The sequence below is a fragment of the Schistocerca cancellata genome, chromosome 1, assembly GCF_023864275.1.
Source record: "Schistocerca cancellata isolate TAMUIC-IGC-003103 chromosome 1, iqSchCanc2.1, whole genome shotgun sequence".
NCBI lineage: Eukaryota > Metazoa > Arthropoda > Insecta > Orthoptera > Acrididae > Schistocerca > Schistocerca cancellata.
Window position 1 is genome coordinate 76,195,503 of NC_064626.1, and position 22,745 is coordinate 76,218,247.

The window sequence follows — 22,745 nt, forward strand, 5'->3', positions numbered from 1 at the left end:
CTCTAAAACATCTTAGTCCATCCCTATTCCATTCCCAATCCCAACCTCTTGCCACAAGGATCATATCCCTATGGAAGACCAATGTACAAGACCTGCCCTGTGCCCCCATACAGCACTTCCTATTCCAGTCCTGTCACAGGTTTATCCTACCCCAACAGAGACTAGACCACCAACGAAAGTAGCCATGTCATTTACCAGCTCTGCTGCAACCATTGCACAACTTTTTATATTTATGGGATGAATGGCCACTGCCAAACTGTGACAGCCAAGAGCAAAATAGACCACCCTGTGGCACAACATGCAACTGAGCATAAAATGCTTGATTTCAATGGCTGTTTCATGACCCAAGCAATCTGGATCCTCCCTTCCACCACCAGATTTTCTGAACTGCAGAGATGGCAGTTGCTCTTACAACACATTCTCTGCTCCTGTAATTATCCTGGACTCAACCTACAGTAACAGTCTGTCCCCACACCCTCCACCCAACAGTTTTCACCCACTCTGTCCTATCATCGCCTCACCTTTCTTATCTTCCCCACTCTTCTTTTTGCTCCTTTTTTTCCTCATCTCCCTGCCCCACAACCTCCCAACGCCATACCTGTTGGCATTCTACTCCCTGCACACTCTGCAGACAATGTTCCTCTGTCCCACCACCTGTTCACTACTATTCCTCCATCTTCCCCACCCTCTCCAAATTGCTGCTGCCATTCCACTTGATAGTTGCCAGAGTAGGCAGTCAGGTGTGCGTCAGGTGTGCATGCTTGCGTATAAGAATAGTGTGTTTCTCTGTTTCCCTTTTGCTGACGAAAACCGAGGCTGAAAGCTTTGTGTAAGTGTCTTTTAATTGTGCACGTCTGCAACTTAACGTGTATTCTTTACGATAAATGGTAATCTATCTTTTCCTACATTGTTGATACTCTCCTTGTTTCCTGTATGTCTGTATAAAATCAATATTTACAATTCTCCTGCACGTGTGTGAGATTCTGAGTCAGAAGCTGATGAAAATCACATTTTGTTTTCGTGTTCCAAATTTGACAATGAACAACTGGAATTTTTGAAGACTTTGCCAGAGTATGCAGTCAGGTGTGCATGCTTGCGTATAAGAATAGTGTGTGTCTCTGTTTCTTCAGTGTCTTCTTTTGGTTTCTAAAAACAACTTGCCTTTATGAAGTGATTGCGCATTCCCCTAAGAGTAAATGGAAAAATCTATAGATTTTAATCATATTCATATTTTCATTTATCTGTTTCTCTTATTATTAAATTTAAGAAATAGTATGAATTGATAACATAAAAATGTCTAGTTTAGTTATACAATTTGTGAAATAACTGTTGTGCGAGGATATGATTTTTCAGTTCTGTAAATAGGCATTTTCGCTGCGCTACTATGTATTCTATGTAAACATGTTTTTTCTATGGTTAAATAGTCTACAAACTCAGGAGGCCAAATAAAACAAAAAATAACAACAAATTTTTGTTTGCGGGTCAGAGGCTGTACTCTGTGCAACATTTTGCAGATTGCAAGTGCTCATGGGGCACACCCTCTTCTTGACTAATGTGATTCTAGAATTGTTTTTCAGTTAGGAAATACAGTGTTATTGCTGTTTGAGTAGTATTATTGGTGTTTGAAATGGGGACATCAGAGACAGTGACAAATACTCTAGCCATCACTCTCCACCCATTCCTGCTTAACCCTTGTTTAGACTGTAATGTAATTTATTACGATTCTATTACAATTAATTTAATTTCAGATCTATAGTTTTATCCAAATATAAGTATAGAAGGTAACCGTATGGCTTTCTTCTGGTTAAATAAGTGGAGAACTTCACTCTAAAACTAAATTGAAAGATAATGTGAAAAGTAAAGTTGCTACTCAACATATAGCAGAGATGCTAAGTCGCAGATAGGTGCAACAAAAAGACTGTCACAAATATAGTTCATGGCCAATAAGGCCTTCATCAAAAGTAGATGGCACACACACACACACACACACACACACACACACACACACACACACACACACACACAATGCAACTCACACACACAATTGCAGTCACAGGCAACTGAAGCCACACAGCAAGCAGCAACTCCAGTGCATGATGGGAGTGGCGACTGGGTGGGGGTAAGGAGGAGGATGGGGGCGGGAAGGGGGAGGGATAGTAGGATAGGGGTGGCGGACAGTGAAGTGCTGTTGGGGAGTGTGAGAAGCAAGGTGGAAAGAGTGTATGTGTGGTTGGGTGATAAGACAGAGCGCAGCAGAGAAGGGGGGAGGTAGCGTAAAAGGAGAGAAGTAAAAAGACTGGATTCGATGGAGGAATGAGAGCTGTGTAGTGCTGGAATGGGAACGGAGAAGGGACTGGATGGGAGACGACAATGAGTGATGAAGGTTGAGGCCAGGAGGATTAGGGCATATAGGATACATTGCAGGAGAGTTACCACCTTTGAAATTCAGAAAAGCAAGTGTTTGTGGGAAGGGTCCATATGGCACAGGCTGTGAAACAATCATTGAAATGAAGGATGTCATGTTTGGTAGTGTGCTCAGCAACAGGGTGGTCCACTTGTTTCTTGGCCAAAGTTTGTTAGTGGCCATTCACGTGAACAGGCAGCTTGTTGGTTGTCATGCCCACATAGAATGCAGCACAATGGTTGCAGCTTAGCTTGTAGATCACATGCCTGGTTTCACAGGTAGCCCTGCCTTTGATGGGATAGGTGATGTTCGTGGCCAGACTGAAGTAAGTGCTGGGGGAGGGGAGGATGTATAGGACAGGCCTTGCATCTAGGACTATTACAGGGGTATGAGCCATGAGGCAAGGGGTTGAGAGCAGGGGTTGTGTAGGGATGGATGAGTACGTCATGTAGGTCCGGCGGATGGCGGAATACCACTTTTGGAGGGGTGGGAAGGATAGTGGGCAGGACATTTCTCATTTCAGAACACGACGAGAGGTTGTCAGAACCCTGGCAGAGAATGTAATTCAGTTGCTCCAGTCCTGGGCGGTACTGAGTTCTGAGGGGAAAGCTCCTCTGTGGCTGGACGGTGAGACTTTGGGAGGTGGTGGTAGACTGGAAAGATAAAGCACAAGAGATTTGTTGTTGTAAAAGGTGGGCAGGATAATTATGGTCTGTGAAGGCTTGTGTGAGACCCTCAGTATATTTCGATAGGGGCCGCTTGTCTATGCAGATGCGACAACCACGGGTGGCTAGCTTTATGGAAGGGACTTCTTGGTATGGAACGGATGGCAGCTGTCAAAGTGGAGGTATTGCTGGGGGTTAGTAGGTTTGATATGGACAGAGGTACTGATGTAGCCAGCTTTGAGGTGGAGGTCAACATCTCGGAATGTGGGTTGTTGGGTTGAGTAGGACCAGGTGAAGCAAATGGGGGAGAAGTTGTTGAGGTTCTGGAGAAATGTGGATAGGGTGTCCTCACAATCGATCCAAATCGCAAAGATGTCATCAATGAATCTGAAACAGGTGACGGATTTAGTGTTCTGGGTGTTTCGGAAGGATACCTGTAGATGGCCCATGAATAGGTTGGTATAGGATGGTGCCTTGCCGTACCTTGGATTTGTTTGTAGGTAATGCCTTCAAAGGAGTAGTAATTGTGGGTGAGGATACATTGGGTCATGGGGACTAGGAAGAAGGTTGCTGGTTTGGAATCTGTCAGGTGTTGGGAAAGGTAGTGTTCAACAGCGGTAAGGCCATGGGCATTAGGTATGTTAGGTGGCATCAACAATGATGAGTAGGGCACCGTATAGTAAAGGGACAGAAACTGTCGAGAGTCAGTGGAGGAAACGGTTGTTATCTTTTATATAGTAGGGTAGGTTCCGGGTGATAGGGGTGATAGTTTGAAGGTGTTGATCTATGAGAGCAGAGTGTCTCTCACTGGGGGCACAGTAACCTTGGTGGTAGGGTTTATGGAGTTTAGGAAGTGTGTAGAAGGTAGGAGTGTGGGGAATGGTGGTGATGAACAGAGGGATGGACTCCGGGGAGAGGTTCTGGGATTGGCCTAAGGATTTGAGGAGTGACTGGAAATCCTGCTGGATTTGTGGAATGGGACACTGTGGCAAGGTACGTAAGTTGATGTATCTGACAGCTGGCAGAGTCTTTCTGCCAGATAAACCTTGCGCTTCAAAACAACAGAGGGGGAGCCTTTATCCGCAGGTAGGATTATAAGGTCACGATCAGTTTTTAGATGGTGGACTGCGGTTCTTCCTGTGGATGTAAGGTTAGTTTGCATGTTGAGGGATTTGGGGAATGATGGTGAGGTAAGGTTTGAGGTTAAGAAATTCTGGGAAGTTAACAGGGGGTGATTTTGGGATGGTGGGGGTGGATCATGGTTGGATGGAGTAGTGAACTGAATTAGGCAGGGTTCGACATTGGTCTTTGGTTGAGACTGATTTGTAGGGTTGATGGCGTAAAAGTGTTTCCATTGTAGTGACTGAGAAAAGGAGAGGAGGTCTTTAACAAGTCCTGCATTATTGAATTTGAGAGTGGGGCAAAAGGTGAGGCCTTTGGAAAGAACTGATATTTCTGTGGGGCTAAGGCTTTTATAGGAAAGATTCGTGACTGTGTTTTGGGTCTGTTTCGATACTGGATTCTGTGTGATGGTGGGAGTGAATTTTGGAGGGTGATGTAAATGTAGTAGGTCTGCGAGACACGGTTTGAAAGCTATGAGTGGATGTGGAGAAGGTTTGGAGGTTGTTGTAGGTGTGGTGGACAGTGGTACTCCCAAGGCAGGAGTAGGAAGTGAGCAGAGTGGAGAGCTTTTTGACGTGGCGTTGTGCATGTTGCTCTAGTTCCTGGATGGCAAGAGTTTCATTGTGCGTTATAGGTTCTAGGAATTTGGGATTGCGTAACAGGAGAATTTTGCGGATGGAGAGAAAGTACTGCAAGGAGATTTGGGCTTGGTTGATATGGTTTTGCACGACTATGTTGGTGAGGGCTAAGAATTGGTGGAATCTGAACAGATGGAGGTCATTATAGAAGGATGGGTGGCACCCGGAGAGGAGTAATTTGATGGTTATGCCATTTGGGGGGATTCCATGAGCCAAGCAATAACGCAGGGATGATATGTGGGAATGGGTTCTGGCTAGGGATACGAAAACTTTTCTGTATTCACACAGATGGAAGCAACAAGGATCCATGGTGGTGGAAAAAAATGTGAAAAATTATGTAAATAATGTAGAATTATGTCCAAAAATTAACAAAAATACACCCAAATACACGTGAAAAATCACGAGAAGGATGAAACTGGGGAAAAAGGGGAAAACAAAATGAAATTTGTGGAAGTCGACAATAGCGAAAGGTGAAAATTCACTAAAATTGACGAGAATTCACAGAGAGACCAAAGAGACTGTGGGTAGCAGGTCTGAGGGTGGATAAGTATGAAGAAGAGGGATGGCAGATGTGACTGGATGAGGAGGGATGGCAGATGTGACTGGATGAGGTGGAATTAGTTGGTGCAACCTGGGATAGAACGGAGAAAGAGGGTGGGGGAGGGGTTCGTAGGATGAGATACAAGATAGTGTGGCACCGGAGGGGTGCAGGAAATAACACCCTGAAAATACAGGAGAGTCATGCAGGGAAGTTAGCAAAGTTTCAGAACAATCTTTTGATTTAAGTTGTAGGATGTTACAACACATTAACAACTAAGTATCTGGGTCTCCTCTCACATCAGAAACTAAGTTGGGTACTGTGAATGAAATATTGGGAATGTTTCAATTTAAAAACATTTTAAAATGCTTTTGCCTTAAATCTTGGAGAGCAAACAGGGGTGTGCTCACATATAGTCTTTGTACTGTCTCAGTTTGGTTATGGATACATGAGTTATGACTGAGCAAGAGGTTCATATCTGAAGATCATACATATATTTGACTAACATGTGTTTAGTGAAGAGCAGATGCAGCAATACCACTCTGATTCTCAATCATCAGCACCAATGTTGATGAGCTGCCATTTGCTGTCCATGGCATATCGTGCTTCAGGAAGTCTGGATTCCCTGCAGATAAGAGCGTGCCAAGAGAATGAAAGTTTATGAATTAAAAACCAGCAAGTGTCTTATATTAGAAGATGTAATTATAATCCACCCTGAATTCTTCAGAAGCCTATTTCACTTAATGCAAATGATGGGAGGGTTCCTTTTGAAAGGGCACAGCCGCTTTCCTTCTTCATCCTTTGGTAATCCAAACTTGGTCTCCGTTTCTCATGATCTCGTTGTCGATGGGACATAGAACACAAATCTCCTCCTCCTCCTCCTCCTCTGGAGTACACAAGGATTATATCGATCATATTTTTAAATCCAGCACTGCAGTCTTTTAGTAGTGACTTCCACCAGTGAGCAAAATTAAGCAGATACAATTTGCTGCGCTATTGTGCTTCCTAAAAGGTTCAAAAGAAATATTTATCAAGCAAAATCACCATCTCTGTTGCAAGAATACTTGCACTTTTGAGGGCAGTGGAGCAAATGAGATGGGTTATGCAGTAAAGTTGCTTATCTGTTTGGAGTTGGTGCCCTTTGACATAAGCACAGGCAGATACCATTGCAAATTATGCTGGTGTTTATCCTCCAAAAATGATCCTAATATGCATTTTGACGGTATATTGCCCAACAATGATTGGAGTTCTTCTGTGAGAGACCCTACCACTGTGTGGTGTACCAAATCCATTATTTTGCAAGGATTGAGTCATCAGCCTATCACATGATCTGCCTTCCATGTTGTTGTTGTGGTCTTCAGTCGAGAGACTGGTTTGGTGCAGCTCTCCGTGCTACTCTAACCTGTGCAAGCATCTTCATCTCCCAGTACCTACTGCAACCTATGTTCTTCTGAATCTGCTTAATGTATTCATCACTTGGTCTCCCACTAAGATTTTTACCCTCCACGCTGCCCTCCAATACTAAATTTGTGATCCCTTGATGCCTCAGAATATGTCCTAGTCAAATTGTGCCACAATTTTTTTTTGCCCCTCCCCAATTCTATTCAGTACTTCCTCATTAGTTATGTGATCTACCCACCTAATCTTCAGCATTCTTCTGTAGCACCACATTTCGAAAGCTTCTATTCTCTTCTTGTCTAAACTATTTATCGTCCATGTTTCACTTCCAAACATGGCTACACTTCATACAAATATTTTCAGAAATGACTTCCTGACACTTAAATCTATACTCAATGTTAACAAATTTCTCTTCTTCAGAAACGCTTTCCTTGCCATTGCCAGTCTACATTTTATATCCTCTCTACTTCTCCCCAGATAGCAAAACTCATTTACTACTTTAAGTGTCTCATTTCCTAATCTAATTCCCTCAGCATCACCCGACTTAATTCGACTACATTCCATCATCCCCATTTTACTTTTGTTGATGTTCATGTTATATCCTTTAAAGATACTGTCCATTCCGTTCAACTGCTCTTCCAGGTCCTTTGCTGTCTCTGACAGAAGTACAATGTCATCGACAGACCTGAAAGTTTTTATTTCTTCTCCATGTATTTTAATACCTACTCCGAATTTTGTTTTGCTCAGTATGTAGATTGACTAACATTGGGGAGAGGCTACAACCCTGTCTCACTCCCTTCCCAACCACTGCTTCCCTTTCATGCCCCTCGATTCTTATAACTGCCATCTGGTTTCTGTACAAATTGTAAATAGCCTTTTGCTCCCTGTATTTGATCCCTGCCACCTTCAGAATTTGAAAGAGAGCATTCCAGTCAACATTGTCAAAAGCTTTCTCTAAGTCTACAAATGCCAGAAATGTAGGTTTGCCTTTCCTTACTCTATCTTCTAAGATAAGTCGTAGGGTCAGTATTGCCTCATGTGGTCCAACATTTCTACAGAATTGAAACTGATCATTCCAGAGGTCGGCTTCTATTAGTTTTTCCATTCGTCTGTAAAGAATTTGTGTTAGTGTTTTGCAGCTGTGAGCCATGGCTTATTAAACTGGTAGTTCGCTAATTTTCATGTCTGTCAACACCTGCTGTCTTTGAGATTGGAATAATTATATTCTTCTTGAAGCCTGAGCATATTTCACCTGTCTCATACATCTTGCTCTCCAGATGGTAGAGTTTTGTCAGGACTGGCTCTCCCAAGGCCATCAGTAGTTCTAATGGAATGTTGTCTACTCCCGGGGCCTTGTTTTGACTTAGGTCTTTCAGTGCTCTGTCAAACTCTTCACGGAGTATCATATCTCCCATTTCATCTTCATCTATGTCCTCTTCCATTTCCATAATATTGTCCTCAAGTACATCACCCTTGTATAGACCCTCCATATATTCCTTCTATATTTCTGCTTTCCCCTCTTAGTTTAGAACTGGGTTTCCATTTGAGCTCTTGATATTCATACAAGTAGTTCTCTTTTCTCCAAAGGTCTCTTTAATTTTTCGGTAGGCAGTATCTATCTTACCTCTAGTGTGATATGCCTCTACATCCTTACATTTGTCCTCTAACCATCCCTGCTTAGCCCTTTTGCACTTCTGCCGATCTCATTTTTGAGATGTTTGTATTCTTTTTTGCCTGCTTCCTTTACTGCATTTTTATATTTTCTCTTTTCATCAATTAAATTAAATATTTCTTCTGTTATCCAGGGATTTCTGCTAGCCCTCATCTTTTTACCTATTTGATCCTCTGCTGGCTTCACTATTTTCTCTCCCACAAGCTACCTCCTTCTGTATTTCTTTCCCCCGTCCTTGTCAATTGTTCCCTAATGCTCTCCCTGAAACTCTATACAACCTCAGGTTCTTTCAGTTTATCCAGGTCCCATCTCCTTAAATTCTTACCCTTTTTTTTCAGTTTTAATCTACAGTTCATAACCAGTAGATTGTGGTCAGAGTCCACATCTGCTCCTGGAAATGTCTTACAATTTAAAACCTAGTTCCTAGAACTCTGTCTTACCATTATATAATATGTCTGAAACATTCCAGCATCTCCAGGCTTCTTCCACTTATACAACCTTCTTTCATGATTCTTGAACCAAGTGTTAGCTATGATTAAGTTATGTTCTGTGCAGAATTCTACCAGGCGGCTTCCTCTTTCATTCCTTACCCCCATTCCATATTCACCTAGTACTTTTCCATCTCTTCCTTTTCCTACTATCAAATTCCAGTCACCCATGACTATTAAATTTTCGTCTCCATTCACTATCTGAATAATTTCTTTTATCTCATCATAATCTGCCTTTCATAATATATAAAAATCAGATGAAGATTTTTGGAGATTTCAGTGTGCGCTCCATGGCTGGCTAATCAAGTAATTTTGTATTCTGTCAGCAGTCCACTTTTTACCTATGTATTGTTTAAGCTTTGTGATTTTTGTTTTAATTGACTAAGAGGATTGCATTTTTACAAATGGGCAACTGAGAACAACATTGGGATAAGAGATTACTATTGTTTTAAGATTGGTTATTGTTTTAAACGATGGCAACCCAGAAGTTGGCCAAGTAGTTGACTTGCAGGAAATTTTTAAAGAAACAGCGTTGTGAAAAAATGGGAATTTTTAATGTTTTACAACTAACTGTACAATAATGCCTTCCAGTGTGTCGTTCAACTTTTTGTAATTGGACGTCTTCAGAAAGGATTGTTTACAGTTGGTTTGCTGAATTTTGTCATGGTCATGGTGCCATCGGAATTAATTTTGTGAAGGTTGACCAAAATCTATTGTTCATCCAAGATCACAGTTGCTGTGTGCAACATGAGTAAAGAAGATCACCACATGACTTACCGTGCGATAGAGGCATCGTGAGGTGTATCGAAGATTGCAGTACATGTGGTTTTGTGGAACATTTACCTGTGGAAAAGACCTTTTCTTGGTGTGTCAGTTGCTGTAAGGAAATGTCTGAAAAATTTAACTGAGGAAATGAAAAATCTGCATACAACAGTATAACAGGAGCCAAAACTTGGATCTATTAATAGGTGCTGGAAATTAAGCAGCAGTCAACTGCTTTGGTGTTCTGAAAATGAACTGTAAGGTACAAAAGTAGTTTGCTCCTGAAGCAGATCCAAGAAAATTATGGGATGTTTCTCTGGTTATGCTGGATATGTCGTGACTGTTGCAGCAGAGTACCGAAGAGCAACTAATACTGAATGGTATTTGACAATTTGTGTGCCACAGGCTGTTGATGAAATCAGGGGAAAAACTGAAAAGTTGTCATTTTTCATTGTGACAATGCCAATTATCTTAAAAGTCCTCAAGCACTTGAATATTTGGTAGGGAAAAGTATTGACTTAAAGTCTTGTTGCCTGTATTCCTCAGATTTGTCACCTAATGACTATGTCTTGTCCCCCTTATGTCAAACAAAATGTGTGTGGAGAGCGATTTTCATTGCCTCGAGAAGCTATGGACTCCATACAATACAATGTTTTTGGGGTACCAACATCAGAGGGTGGGGGCAATGTTTCTAAAGTGGTTAGAATGCATACAAAAGTGTATTAATTTTAAAGGCAAATATTTTGAGAAACAATAAATTACATGTACCCTTTTTTTAGAAAAGAAAAGCCTTAAAATATGGCTCTTACACCTAAGACAAAAACTGTATTAATAGGTTTTAACATTTTGTGTCATTGAATGGTATCAAATGTGACTTTAACAGACTTCAATTTATTAGTGTTTAGCTTTCACAGCCACGAACAAGATTCACTTCTAACAGTTTAACGAAGCTGCTAATAACTATATTGCTAGTTTCAAGTAGTTTAGTCCATATCCAAAATCAATAAATGTCAGATTATGGACACACTGGACAAAAAATTAATCACCCCAATGCGCATGCACAGATGAACTGTTGCGCCTTATAGATGGCACAGTGATAGTCACATTTACTGCTTCTTTGGGAGCATATAGTAGTAGTAGTAGTAGTAGTAGTAGTAGTAGTAGTGATTAGCAAAACATCTATGTTTCAAGTAGACATTGTGTGTAAAAATGGGTAAATAAGAAAATGTAACACATGGTCACAAAACATGTTGTCAGAATTGTGGTCAGAGAAAGATCCTGACTGATAGGGACCTGTGATACATTTCATGGCTTGTGAATCAAAATTGTTTCCAAACCTGACAGGGATAGCTCCAGGCAGTGAAAGAAAGTCCATTCCAACCTGTTAGCAAGAGAACATTGTGACAGGAATGGCATGCAATGAATGTTTGGAGTCAGTCACTTTGCAAGAGGCCATTGCTCACACAAGCACATAGACGATAAGAGCTAAATTCATAAGGCTGGAAGAATATGTGACTGGTTTTCTGAGCACTCCCACACTCTATTGCATCTCGAATCAATCTGCAATATCATCTCAGTCGAACGCCACAGGAAATCTTTGGGACATGTTGGAACATTGGGTAAAATGCCGACATCAGCATCCTCAGCAAGTGGCTTAACCTGGTTGCCGTCTACCTGCACCACCTTGTGGACTCATTTACTATCCAAATCCAGGTGGTGGTTATCTCCAGAGATGGAATTATATGGTATTAAATTATGCTTGAAATGATTTCTCTGGGGTGACTAGTTTTTTGTCTGGTGAGCTTATGTTGTGCATCCATTGACTAACTACAGATTATTTTATGAAATTTGGATGGGTAGGATAAATCATGGAATATTGCAAATATTTGTGTACTCAGTTTATTTGAAAGCATAATTGTGTGTTTCTTTTTTTAGATGGTGGGTGTTGGAACCCCTAATGCAGAGCTATCCAAATCGCGCTACCAGTTCTGCAGTCTTCTAGGGTGTGACCAGGAATCTTGGGGTTACTCGTATAAAGGTAGGTTTTGTATAAATAGATTTTGTAAACTTGAAGGGAAAAAGTGTGTTTCATATGTTGAGTTTATAGCATCTTGTGTTTTGTTTTAAGGGCATATACAACACAATGGTGAGAAAAAGTCATATGGGCCTGGTTTTGGCCAGGGTAGTGTCATAGGTGTTCGGTTAGATATGTGGAATGGGACACTACAGTTCTTTTTAAACAGAATCCCGCTAGGTGAGTTCAATTGCACCAGCAATAATTGAGAGTTCTAAGGTTAGTGAATGAGTTTTCGAAGGCTTAAAAAATACTGGTATTGTGAAGTTGCTGCAGCTTACTGTGTTTACAAAGTATGTTTATTAGTAATTTTTAGTATGTTTATTAGTAATTTTAGTAGTCATTTATTACATTGTTTATAATTATTCGTAAGTTAAATTATCCTCATATTTTGTAGGTATTGCATTCACCAATTTGAAGGGCAAAGTTCTCTATCCAATGGTGTGTTCTACTGCAGCCCATTCATCAATGCGAGTAATTTACTCCTTCTCTTGCAAATCATCGCTGCAACTTTTGTGCATGCAAGAACTGACTAACAACAAAGTACAAATGGAACACTTAATGCGTGTACCAGGATTTAGAAACAGTTTACAGAGAGCTTTTTGGTGGCTTGCTCCAGATCCTTATATTCATAATTGTAAGCTGGGTGAGCGAGCAATTTTGTGATATTAAGGTGTATAGTATTATTTTTGATGAGAATAGCTTGTATACTCTCATTGTTAAAAATGCATGTTGGGAAATCATATGGTAAGATCAAATAAAAAAATACAAAGATTTATGTTTCCATTGTTTTGAAACATTAAATAAATTGGTGAGCACCTCAAGAACTTTGAGTAGTGAAATATTTTGAAATGTTTATGTTTACAAAATAGGTGCTTTATTCAGCTGTATGCAAGTCTGAATTTGGCTCAAATTTTCTGCTGTTTTTCTGTTCTGATGCCATGTAACACTATTTTGCCATTGTAATTATGACATGTACTCTGAAAACTATATCTCATCAAAAATTAAGTGTCCTATAACTGTTGTTTATTTGTCCTGTTCTTGAAGAGCTCTGAGGTGCACAAATATGACAGATTTTTCTGATGAAATGATTTATCCAATTTCTAATTTTGCCAATGATGAAGATACAAGTACTGCCAGTAAACACGCATAAAAGAGACAGATAAGTAGGGGGAGTCAAATACAGTAAATTGGTAAGCACTGTGTTAGCTTCAGTCTAGAGATGATAGGACAGAGTGAGACGTAAAGGTGGATTAAGTGGAAGAGAAATGAGATAAAAACTGGCATTAGAAGGAAAGTGAAAAAAGAGAGGATGAAAAATCAAAATTAGAGAGAGGCAGATTGGCTGGTCAGTATCTGGTGAAATTCTAAGTACTGTTGTAAAGGAAATTTGAAAATCGAGCAATCTGTTCTAATTCTTGTAGCTGTTAGTGCCTTCCACAGGGAGGAAAGAGGGTAGTTGGGGTTAGGTTAGAAAGACAGGCAGGTCACTCAGACTGCATGTTGAAAGGGAGCCACACAATTTTGTGTGCCTTCAGTCTCCCAACAGTTGGGTTCCTCTTAACCTGGGGTTTGAGTGATTTGCTCCTCTTTTTTAACCACCCCCAACCTATTCCTCATTCCTCCCAGTTGATTTTTCTATTTTCAAATGTGCAGTACTTAAAAATTTCACCGTCTGTAATACACTGACTATGGATTATTTGTTTTTTTCTTGTGTCTTTGAGTTCTGACATTGTAGAATTTTATCAAGTGTGGGATAGTTTAGCTGTCTTGTAATTGTACTTTTCCCCCTTTTTTATGCTCTGAACGTAGAGAGCCTTAAAGAATCATAACAATATTGTCAATGTAAACATTGTATGAACTACTCAAAATGTAAATTCCTGTTAAAGATTATAGTGTTACGAATACTGTAATGTGTTATTTTTCTGTATCAATTTTAACCAACATTGGGATGAATACTCCATGTGCCACTGCAGTGTGTGGTGGAGGGCACTTCGTACCATTATTGGCACACTACTCCTGTTGCACTCACATACCGAGTCTGGGGGAAAAATGTCCATATGAATCTATTTTTACTCTAATCTGTCAAGTCTTATTCTCATGTTGCCTGAATTGTCACAGAGTCTTCTTCAAATAAAGGTTCTTTAATTTTGTGCAACATGGTTTTGTGAAAACAACTCTCCCTTTCTTCCAAAGTTTCCAATCTAGGTTCCACACTTCCATGTGAGCTACACAGACCTACAGTACTAACAGTGTATCTCTGAATTCTTTAGATTTCTGCTCTCTTGCCTCCTCCGTAGCAGTCTCATTGCTGAAGCATTACTCTAGTGTTAGTCATTCTGGTGTCTTGCATATGATGGCCTGTTCACTAAAGCCTAAAATGTAGGCTGTACAATAAAATGAAGTAAATGGTACATTTAATTTGGTTTTCTTAGTGAAAGCAATATTTATAATAAAAAACACACGGTAGGAAATCTTTTAATCTCTACAGAACTATTATACTCGACTTAATCTATGATCTGTTCTATGTACTCTAGCCTTGGTCTGCCCCCAGTACATTTCCTCTCTTGTCCACCTTCCAGTGTAAGGTTAACTAGTCTTGAATGATTTAACTGATGTTACATGAGTCTGTCCCTTCTACCAGTAAGATCCTTCCACAAACATCTTTCCTCGCCTATCCTTTTAGTAGTGCTTCATTTTGTACCTTTTACTGTCCACTTAGTTTTAACATTCTTAGGTATTATCACATTTCAAAGCTTCCAGTGTATTGTTCTCCATGTTTCTGATGGTCCACATAAGTTCCGTACAGTCCTCCGTTTCAGGTGTACACTTTCAGGAACTCCCTCAGTTCCATACAATATCTGATATCGGTAAATCTTTTTTATTGAAGGAAGTATTCTTGGTCTGTGCAACTCACATTCTGATACCTTCATTGCTTTCTCTATCTTGTTTGAGTGTCTTTCTTGACCTCCCACGTGAGGTTTGTAGAAACTGCAGGTTATTTGTCTGTCTCTGTAGCTTTGATCATCTAAGTATTGTGAGCCTCTTGTTTTACTTTACATTGTTGAATTCTTTCTCTGAGTCCATGAATGCTGTAATTTTGTTACAAAAGCTTAAATTAAATATTATTTCTTGAAAAGTGAAACATTCTCTGATATTTAAATACATTGGTCTCAATTATGAATGAAAAGCAGTCACAAATAAATGCTTTGCCAATGAAATAACTTTGTTTTAGGCTGTGAGTACTTGTAAAAAGAAAGAGCATGTTGTCGCATATGAGTACAACAAAAATTGTTACAAGATAATTTATAATTACAACCTTTAAATAGTTTTGGCCGAAGGAAATCGCTTTGAGACAGGGCAATTGATACTGTTTACTTAAATGTTTATTTGGAGTGTCCTAAAAATTCAGGTTCTGAAATGTGCCGACTTTGTTTACTTTGGACAGTCCTGTATGCAAATCAGTACTGATGACGAAAGTGTTCCGTTGATAGTAGTAACTATAGCATCTCTAATTTCAAACTTATGTTTTCAATAGATATGTTGTAGCTAGACTTGTCAGTTTCCTGCTATACGCATATGTCTTTGACCAGGCCGTGTGTGAGTAAGAAATCAGTTTTTCGATACTATTGTTCACTGAAAGTTGTAATCATGTAATATATTGTTCACTTTTTCAGAATTGAAAGACGGTTCTGTGATATTTTACACTGCGGAATGATATAACTCTTGGCGGGTAATTGAAAGTATCAACAAATACTCTCCACTCGCTCCACAGGTAACCATTTCCTGCATCTTGCGTTCATTCACCCTCTCCTTACCTTCCTCTTAATGCATACGAAAGGATGCTATCAATTTTGACTATCGTAATATTAATTATTAAATTTACAGCTACTTTTCATTAAAATAATGACCTGTCTTTCAATGAAGCAGCAGATTAATTTTTATGATGAATTTGCATGATTAAAGTAAATCTACTGTTTTGTGCTCCATCTGTCTCTGCAGTATCAAGAGTTTGAAGTGATTGAGGAGATTTAAACTTCTGCAAAATGCTGCACCCTGTGCTTCTTATTACTTTCTGGAGAAAATATGATTCTACTTTTTGTGCTGGTACAGTTGATGACTGCACGTAAGTTCTCTATTCCCTGTGGAGTAAGAGGATTCGTATGTGGGACTTCCCAATTTGTGTGTACACATTTGTTTTTTATATCACTTCAGCCCTCATCCCTCTCCTGATAATAGTTCACCTAACCTTGGTGAATGGCTTGCATGCCTCAAAGGTATAGGAGCCAAACTGTTGGCACAACCATATCGGATGCAGTATGTGTGGGGAAGCCAGGCTAACACATGGTTCTTGAAGACATGCAGCAGTCTTTTAACTAGTTACAGAGGCAATAGTTTGTGTAACTCACTAATGTGGTCTCATAAAATTACCTGAAATGGCATTGCTATGCTGATTGCAACAGCTGAAGCAATAGGATGCACAGCTGTTATATTTCCCAAGGACATGCTACTCCACTGTATGGTTCAATAACGATGGCATCCTCCTCGGCAAAATATTTAGCAAGAATTTTTCCCAGAGAACAATTTAATCATTGCTCACACTTGGTTTAAGAATCATGAAAATAGATTTTATATGTGGAAGGGACATGAGATACCAAAAGGCATACGTAAGTTGTATAAAAGTAAACCACTTTGAGGCCAGATTTTACACTGCTAAACCTCTTCAGGAGCATAAGTGGTCAGAGACCATTATTTATGCTGAGAGTTGAATGGGGACATACGGCAACGACTGAAATAAGCTAAAGAAATAAAATGCAAGACAAATTGGTAGTTTTAAGAAATGAAATATTGAAGGCAAACAACTGGGGGGGGGGGGGGGGGGTCCAGTAGGAATTTTTATGTAACACACAAATTATTAACTTTTATATCTAAAAAGAAAGATGATGAGACTTACCAAACAAAAGCGCTGGCAGGTCGATAGACACACAAACAAACACAAACATACACTTAAAATACACTTTGTTTGATAAAAGGAGAAATTATTAAAAAAATTAAGTAAGCAAAAGGAAAAGCAGACATAAGAAAGACTGGCGAAGGTAAAAAGTGACAAAACAGAAATGGCTAGAAGAAAACAACCTAGCTGTAGAAAATGCATGACTTAAAGAAAGATAAATGTTGCATATTGGAAAATTAGAGAGACCTTTTGAGCATAGAGAAGCAGTTGTGTGAACACCAAGAACTTTGGTTGGGAAGGCAATACTAAAGAAGGAATTGAAAGGTGAGAGGTGTAAGGAATATATAGATAGGCTGTATAAATTAAAGTAACATGAAGATGATAATATAAAAATAGGGCAACATGAATGAAGGCAAGGTGATGACGATGATGATGATGATGATGATGATGATGATGCAATACTATGAGAAGAATTTGATAGAGCACTGAAAGACTAAAGTAAAAAAGAAGGCACCTGGAATGGGTATGTTGTCCCATGGGTCTCATTAAATCTGAGGGTGTATCACCAAAACACCTGCTGTAATAGATACATGAAATGGGTTGAGCATGAAAGAATAATTTATAATGCCAAAACCAAAGAGGGCAAGTGCTAACAAGTGTGAGATTTATTTAACCATGAGTTTAATTTCTCATAAATACAAGATACTTATACAAATTATTTATAGAACAACGGCAGGACGAGTAGAAGATGATCGTAGAGATGGTCAGTTTGATTTCTGGAGAAATGTAGGGACACATGGGGAAATACTGACACTGTGATCTACTTTAGAAGATACATTGAAAAAAGGCAAGCATCTATTTTTAGATGTAGAAAAAGGGTTTGACAATGCTGACTTGAATACAGTGTTTCAAGTCCTGAAGTTAACAGATGATAAAGTACAAGTGACAAACTGTTATCTAAGATTTGACGCAGAAACCAGACTGCAGTTCTTAAGAGTTGCAGGACATGAAAGGATGGCAGTAATTGAGTTGGGAGTGAGACAGGGCTGTAGCCTATCCGTATGCTCTTCAATCAAAGACCAAGGAGAAGATTGAGGTTTGTTGATGACATTGTAAGTCACACAGAGACGGCAAAGAACTTGGAAGATCATTTTAATAGAATCGATATTGTCCTGTAAAGAAGTTACAAGGTAAATATAAATAATAGTGAAAGAGAGGTGATGGAGTGTAGTCGAATAACATTGGGTAATACTGGTGGATTAGATGAGAAAATTACACACTAAAGGCAATAAATGACTCGCTATTTGCGAAGCAAGATAACTGATGATGACTGAATTAAAGAGAATGTAAAACTCAGCCTGGTAGTATCAAAGAAAGATTTTTTAAAAATTATAAACAACTTAACTTCAGATATAAATTTAAGTGTTGGGAAGTCTTGTATGGTCATTTTTGTTGGGAGTGAATTGTTATCAGGAAGTGAGATGTGGATCATAAAGAATACCAACTAGAAGAGAATAGAATCTTTTAAATTATAATGATAGAGAAGAATGTTGAAGAGTAGATGGGTAGCTCAGATAACATATAGTGAAGTGTCAAATCAAATAGGGGAGAAAAGGATCTTTGTGGCACAACTTGACAAAAAGAGGGTATAGGTTCATAGGAAACTTCCTGCGGCATCAAGGAAAAGTTAATTTGTCATTGAAGGCACGAGTGGGAGTAAAAACTATTGGGGAGACCAAAGTGTCATTACAGTAAGCAGGTTCAAGTGAATGTAGGTTGCTATAGTTATTCAGACATGAATAGGCTTGCACAGAATAGCCTAGTGTGGAGAACTATGTCAAACCTGTCTTCAGACTGAATACCACCACAACAACAACATCACTTCATGCAAATGTAGGAATGGTTACTCCAACAAAACTATAGCCAATTTCCTTGCTCATTTTTTCCTAAATACAGTTTGTATTCACCTTGTATCAATTCTAATGGGTTAAACCGTAATCTTCTGTCCTGCTGTTTCCATTGACAAGTTTTTACTAGAGACCAGAAATAGTGCACCGTTCAGAGCAAAAGTCTACCATAATGTTTAGATGCATTTACATCCTTTTACTATAGATCAGAAATAAGTGAGTACATGTCTTATATTGAGAGTTACCGTATTTACTCGAATCTAAGCCGCACTCGAATCTAAGCCGCACCTGAAAAATGAGACTCGAAAGCAAGGGAAAAAACTTTTCCCAAATCTAAGCCGCACCTGAAATTTGAGACGTGAAATTAAAGGGGGAAAGCAAAGTTTTAGACCGCACCTGCAAGTTGAAACAAAGTTGGTCCATTGTATCACGAGACACAATTTAGGTCAAATGGATGAAGATGCAGCTACAGTAGTTTGGTTCGAGTCATAAGCTCAACATTTAAGCTTTATCAAGTAGCCATTGTTATGTATCAGGCGCTCAGTCCGTATTTATAAGGGTACCCTTCCTTTTTCAAATGTTTTGTCTGGTTTGAATTGATGGCTTATTTTGCTTTAATCATATCAGTGCTGTTCTCTTTGTTATGGGTGTTTACGTCACTCTAAGCTGAAAATGCATTATTGTACTGTGTCATGCATTGTTTGTTGCATTCTGATAATGAGTGATTACGACCGGTCGCCGCTCGAGGCATGGCTTACTTTTGTGCACGCTACCGCCACTTACAATATAAAGAAGAGAGGAATTGTCACATAAGTGAAAGAATGACAAGAGACTGTTATTTGTTATTACTTACACTGCTGCTTTCTTTGATAATGATCAACAAGAAACAAATAATAGACTGCATATGAAAGATGTTCTGAACGAGAGTTTAGCGAAAAATTTTCTCCGTTTGAAAATCCTTGCAGACGCAGTACATAACATTCTGCATAGAAATTAGTCATCTTAGATTTAAAAATCTAGTCAATTGCCGTGCTTCATTTCTGACTGTATCACTATCCAGCATAAGAATAATACGAATATAATAATGACATGATACATATATTCTTCCGTGCTTGCTGGTGTCTCACTCTAGTTTCCTAGTTTATTAGGCAGACAGGATTTAAATGAGATAGCAGCAAATATGAAAGAATACATGGCATAATGTTTACATTCTTCTGCCTTTTCTTTTAATTTATTTATTGGCGAAGATGTTTTGGCGCCAGTATTTATCTTTGAGTCTGCACAAGCATGCCAGTGTAGCGCTACATATATTCGACGGCAGAAGTTAGTTGTGGCGGCACCTACCAACATTTTTCAGAACTTCCGCTTACTCTGCATTCGATTCTAAGCCGCAGGCTTTTCTTTTTTTTTTTTTTTTTTTTTAGTACAAAAAGCGGATAAAAAAGTGCGGCTTAGATTTGAGTAAATACGGTACATACATTGGAAATCTGAGTGCACTTTTACATCGGTGTTATACTGGTTTACTTCCTTCCATCCTTCCAGATGGAGTTCTACAAGTAAGACAAAGCTGAGAACAGTGGTGCTGCAGTTGCTTCCTACTTGCTGCCTTGTTCCCTCTTACTAAAGCGTGCAGGAATATGAGGCTAATTGTAACTTACAAGGAGTGCTCCCTAGGTGGTGGGATCAGCTTCTTGAAAATATCTGTACAGTGGTATAGGGTAGTGTTCCATATATTGCACCCTGAAACTGTTCACCCTGGTGAGCCCTACTTCGCGACTAATCAACAGAAAAGAATTTCATGTGATGGTCTGCACTGTCTAATTTTTTTAAGTGCACTGTGCAGAGTGAAATCATATCTTATTGGTTTAGATGCAGGATTGATGTGCAAAACATTGTGGGAACCTCATCAGGTGCTTTGAAATTTTTGTTTTTAAATCTTCATTTAGGTGGCTTTGATTATTATTCTTATTTAATTAATAGGTTTTAATGTAATTTTTTATTTCAAACAATATGTTATGTGATTTTAATCATCATATTAACTTTTTCATTTGCTTTCACTCTTTCTCGCTGTCATTCTTTTTCATTTGGAGTCTTTGGCCATGTGACTTTAATTATTTTTATGTATTAACTTCTGTTTCATTTCTACCATTTGATCATTTTATATTTTCATCCACGTGATTTTTCATTATTTCTGTTCCTCAGTTTGCTTGAATTTTGTTTTTTTATAATACCTTAGATGCTTAAATCTGTATCTGTGATACCCTGTGCTTACTGTAACAAGAATTTGTTTTAAATGTTTGTGTGGTGCTTATTGTCCAAAAAAACTGTGCAGCTTGTAAGGAAAGATAAATTTTTGACCCCATTGCATAGCAAATGCAAATAGATTATTTCATCGTTGGTCTTTTTTTAATCAACAGATTGGCATTTTCGAATGTTCAAATATTATAATAGATAAATAACAATAACTAACATCAAATGCACAAAGATTTCATATGAAGGCAAGTGAAAAAGTTAATACAATGATTAAAATCACTCTATCAATGGTTAGAAATTTAAAAAAAATATATATTTAAAGCAATTAATGGACAAAAAATGAGTCATTTTGATAAAGATTTAAAAATAAAACTAATAAAGCAATTAATATGGTTTGAACGCATGACCTTTGCACATCAACCACGTATCTTAACTGCTACACTTATGCTTTCGCTTTCGCTATGCATGTTACAGTTAGAGGCTATAGGGAGCATAATTTATTTTTCGTTGATTACTCTTATAAGGGTCCACCAGGGTAAATGGCTGCAGGGTGCATTACCTGGAACCCAATGTACACAACAGTGTAGATGGTTGTGTGCCTGTTTGCTTCTCCAGCTGCACAACAAGCCACCAGGCTTTAGCTGCATGGGGCAACATCACCTGCTACACAACTGGAAGGCTGGAAAGGACGAAAGGAATACTGCCATGAAGACTTCCTATGTCCCTCCAGCCAACAAACATCCGAGTCTTCCTCTGCCAACCGGAAAGGCTCCAAGAAGTCAAACAAATGGAAACAGTCTTCTGCTTTGCTGACTCGGAGATCCTCTTCGATGGTGTCACCAGACAATACCCTCTCCCGGCTGATCTTTGCATTGTCGGTGCGCACCGCCAACTGTTTTTCTGCCCTGGACTCCACAGACCAACAGAAGGAGAATGCCGACGTCTCTAGACCTCATGGAGCAGGATCGTCCTGCCTCTGTGCGCTGTAGCAGCGAGTCTTTGGAGGCTGACACTCGGCAGCCACCAAGGTGACACCCCGTCATTTTTTCCTCGTTATGACTCTTCTCCAGTGGAACATTTGTGGCCTACAGTCCACCAAAGAGAACTTACGACTGCTCTTAAAATTGCAGCATCTGCTTGTATGCTGCCTCCAGGAAACAAAATAGCATCCTCATGACTGCTTTGAGCCTTCACATTTTTTCCTGGTTTGCTTTGATCTTCCTCCTGAGGACACCATTCCATCTCATGGGAGAGTCATGCTGCTGGTCCGGGATGATGATTATAGTCAACCCATCTCCCTGATACCCAGCTCCAAGCTGTTGCAGTCTGCATTTTCCTTGCTCACTTGACCTTTTCCCTTTGTACCATTTACATCCGTCCATCACAAGGCTGGACCTCCTCCAGCTTATTGGGCAATTCCCTCACCCCTTTCTGCTGCTCGGTGACTTCAATGCACACCATCACCTTTGGGTTCTCTCAAACCTGTCTGAGAGGTGCCCTCTTGGCTGACCTTCTTAGTTAACTTAACCCCTTATGCCTTACGCAGGATTACCCACATTCCTTTCGGACTCCATGCACACCTATTCCCATTTGGACCTATCCTTCTGCACTGCCCAGCTTGCCAATCGTCCTGAGTGGTCTGTTCTGTCTGACACATACTCGAGCGACTATTTCCAGTGTGCTACCCGTTTGCTGGTTCCTACTCCACCTCTGTGCACACCCAAATGGCAGCTTGCTATGGCCGATTGGAGGCTTCATTCCTCCCTGGCAAACTTCAATGAACACCATTTCCCCAGTTGTGATGACCAGATGGAATACCTTACAAAAGTTATCCTTACTGCAGCAGGATGTTTCATTCCTCGCACTTCCT

The 22,745-nt window shown here is 39.5% G+C and overlaps 1 protein-coding gene across 2 annotated transcripts in view; it reads left to right on the forward strand.

The window, feature by feature from the left end:
* Window positions 1-22,745, forward strand: part of LOC126165396 (SPRY domain-containing SOCS box protein 3) — a 72,309-nt gene that overhangs the window by 15,307 nt on the left and 34,257 nt on the right. The window contains exons 3-5 of one of the 2 annotated variants that reach the window (XM_049920315.1): window positions 11,623-11,725; window positions 11,816-11,941; window positions 12,159-12,407. In XM_049920315.1, coding sequence (XP_049776272.1) covers window positions 11,623-11,725; window positions 11,816-11,941; window positions 12,159-12,407 — 478 coding nt within the window. The remainder of the gene's footprint in view (window positions 1-11,622; window positions 11,726-11,815; window positions 11,942-12,158; window positions 12,408-22,745) is intronic. The other variant, XM_049920316.1, reaches the window with a different exon arrangement.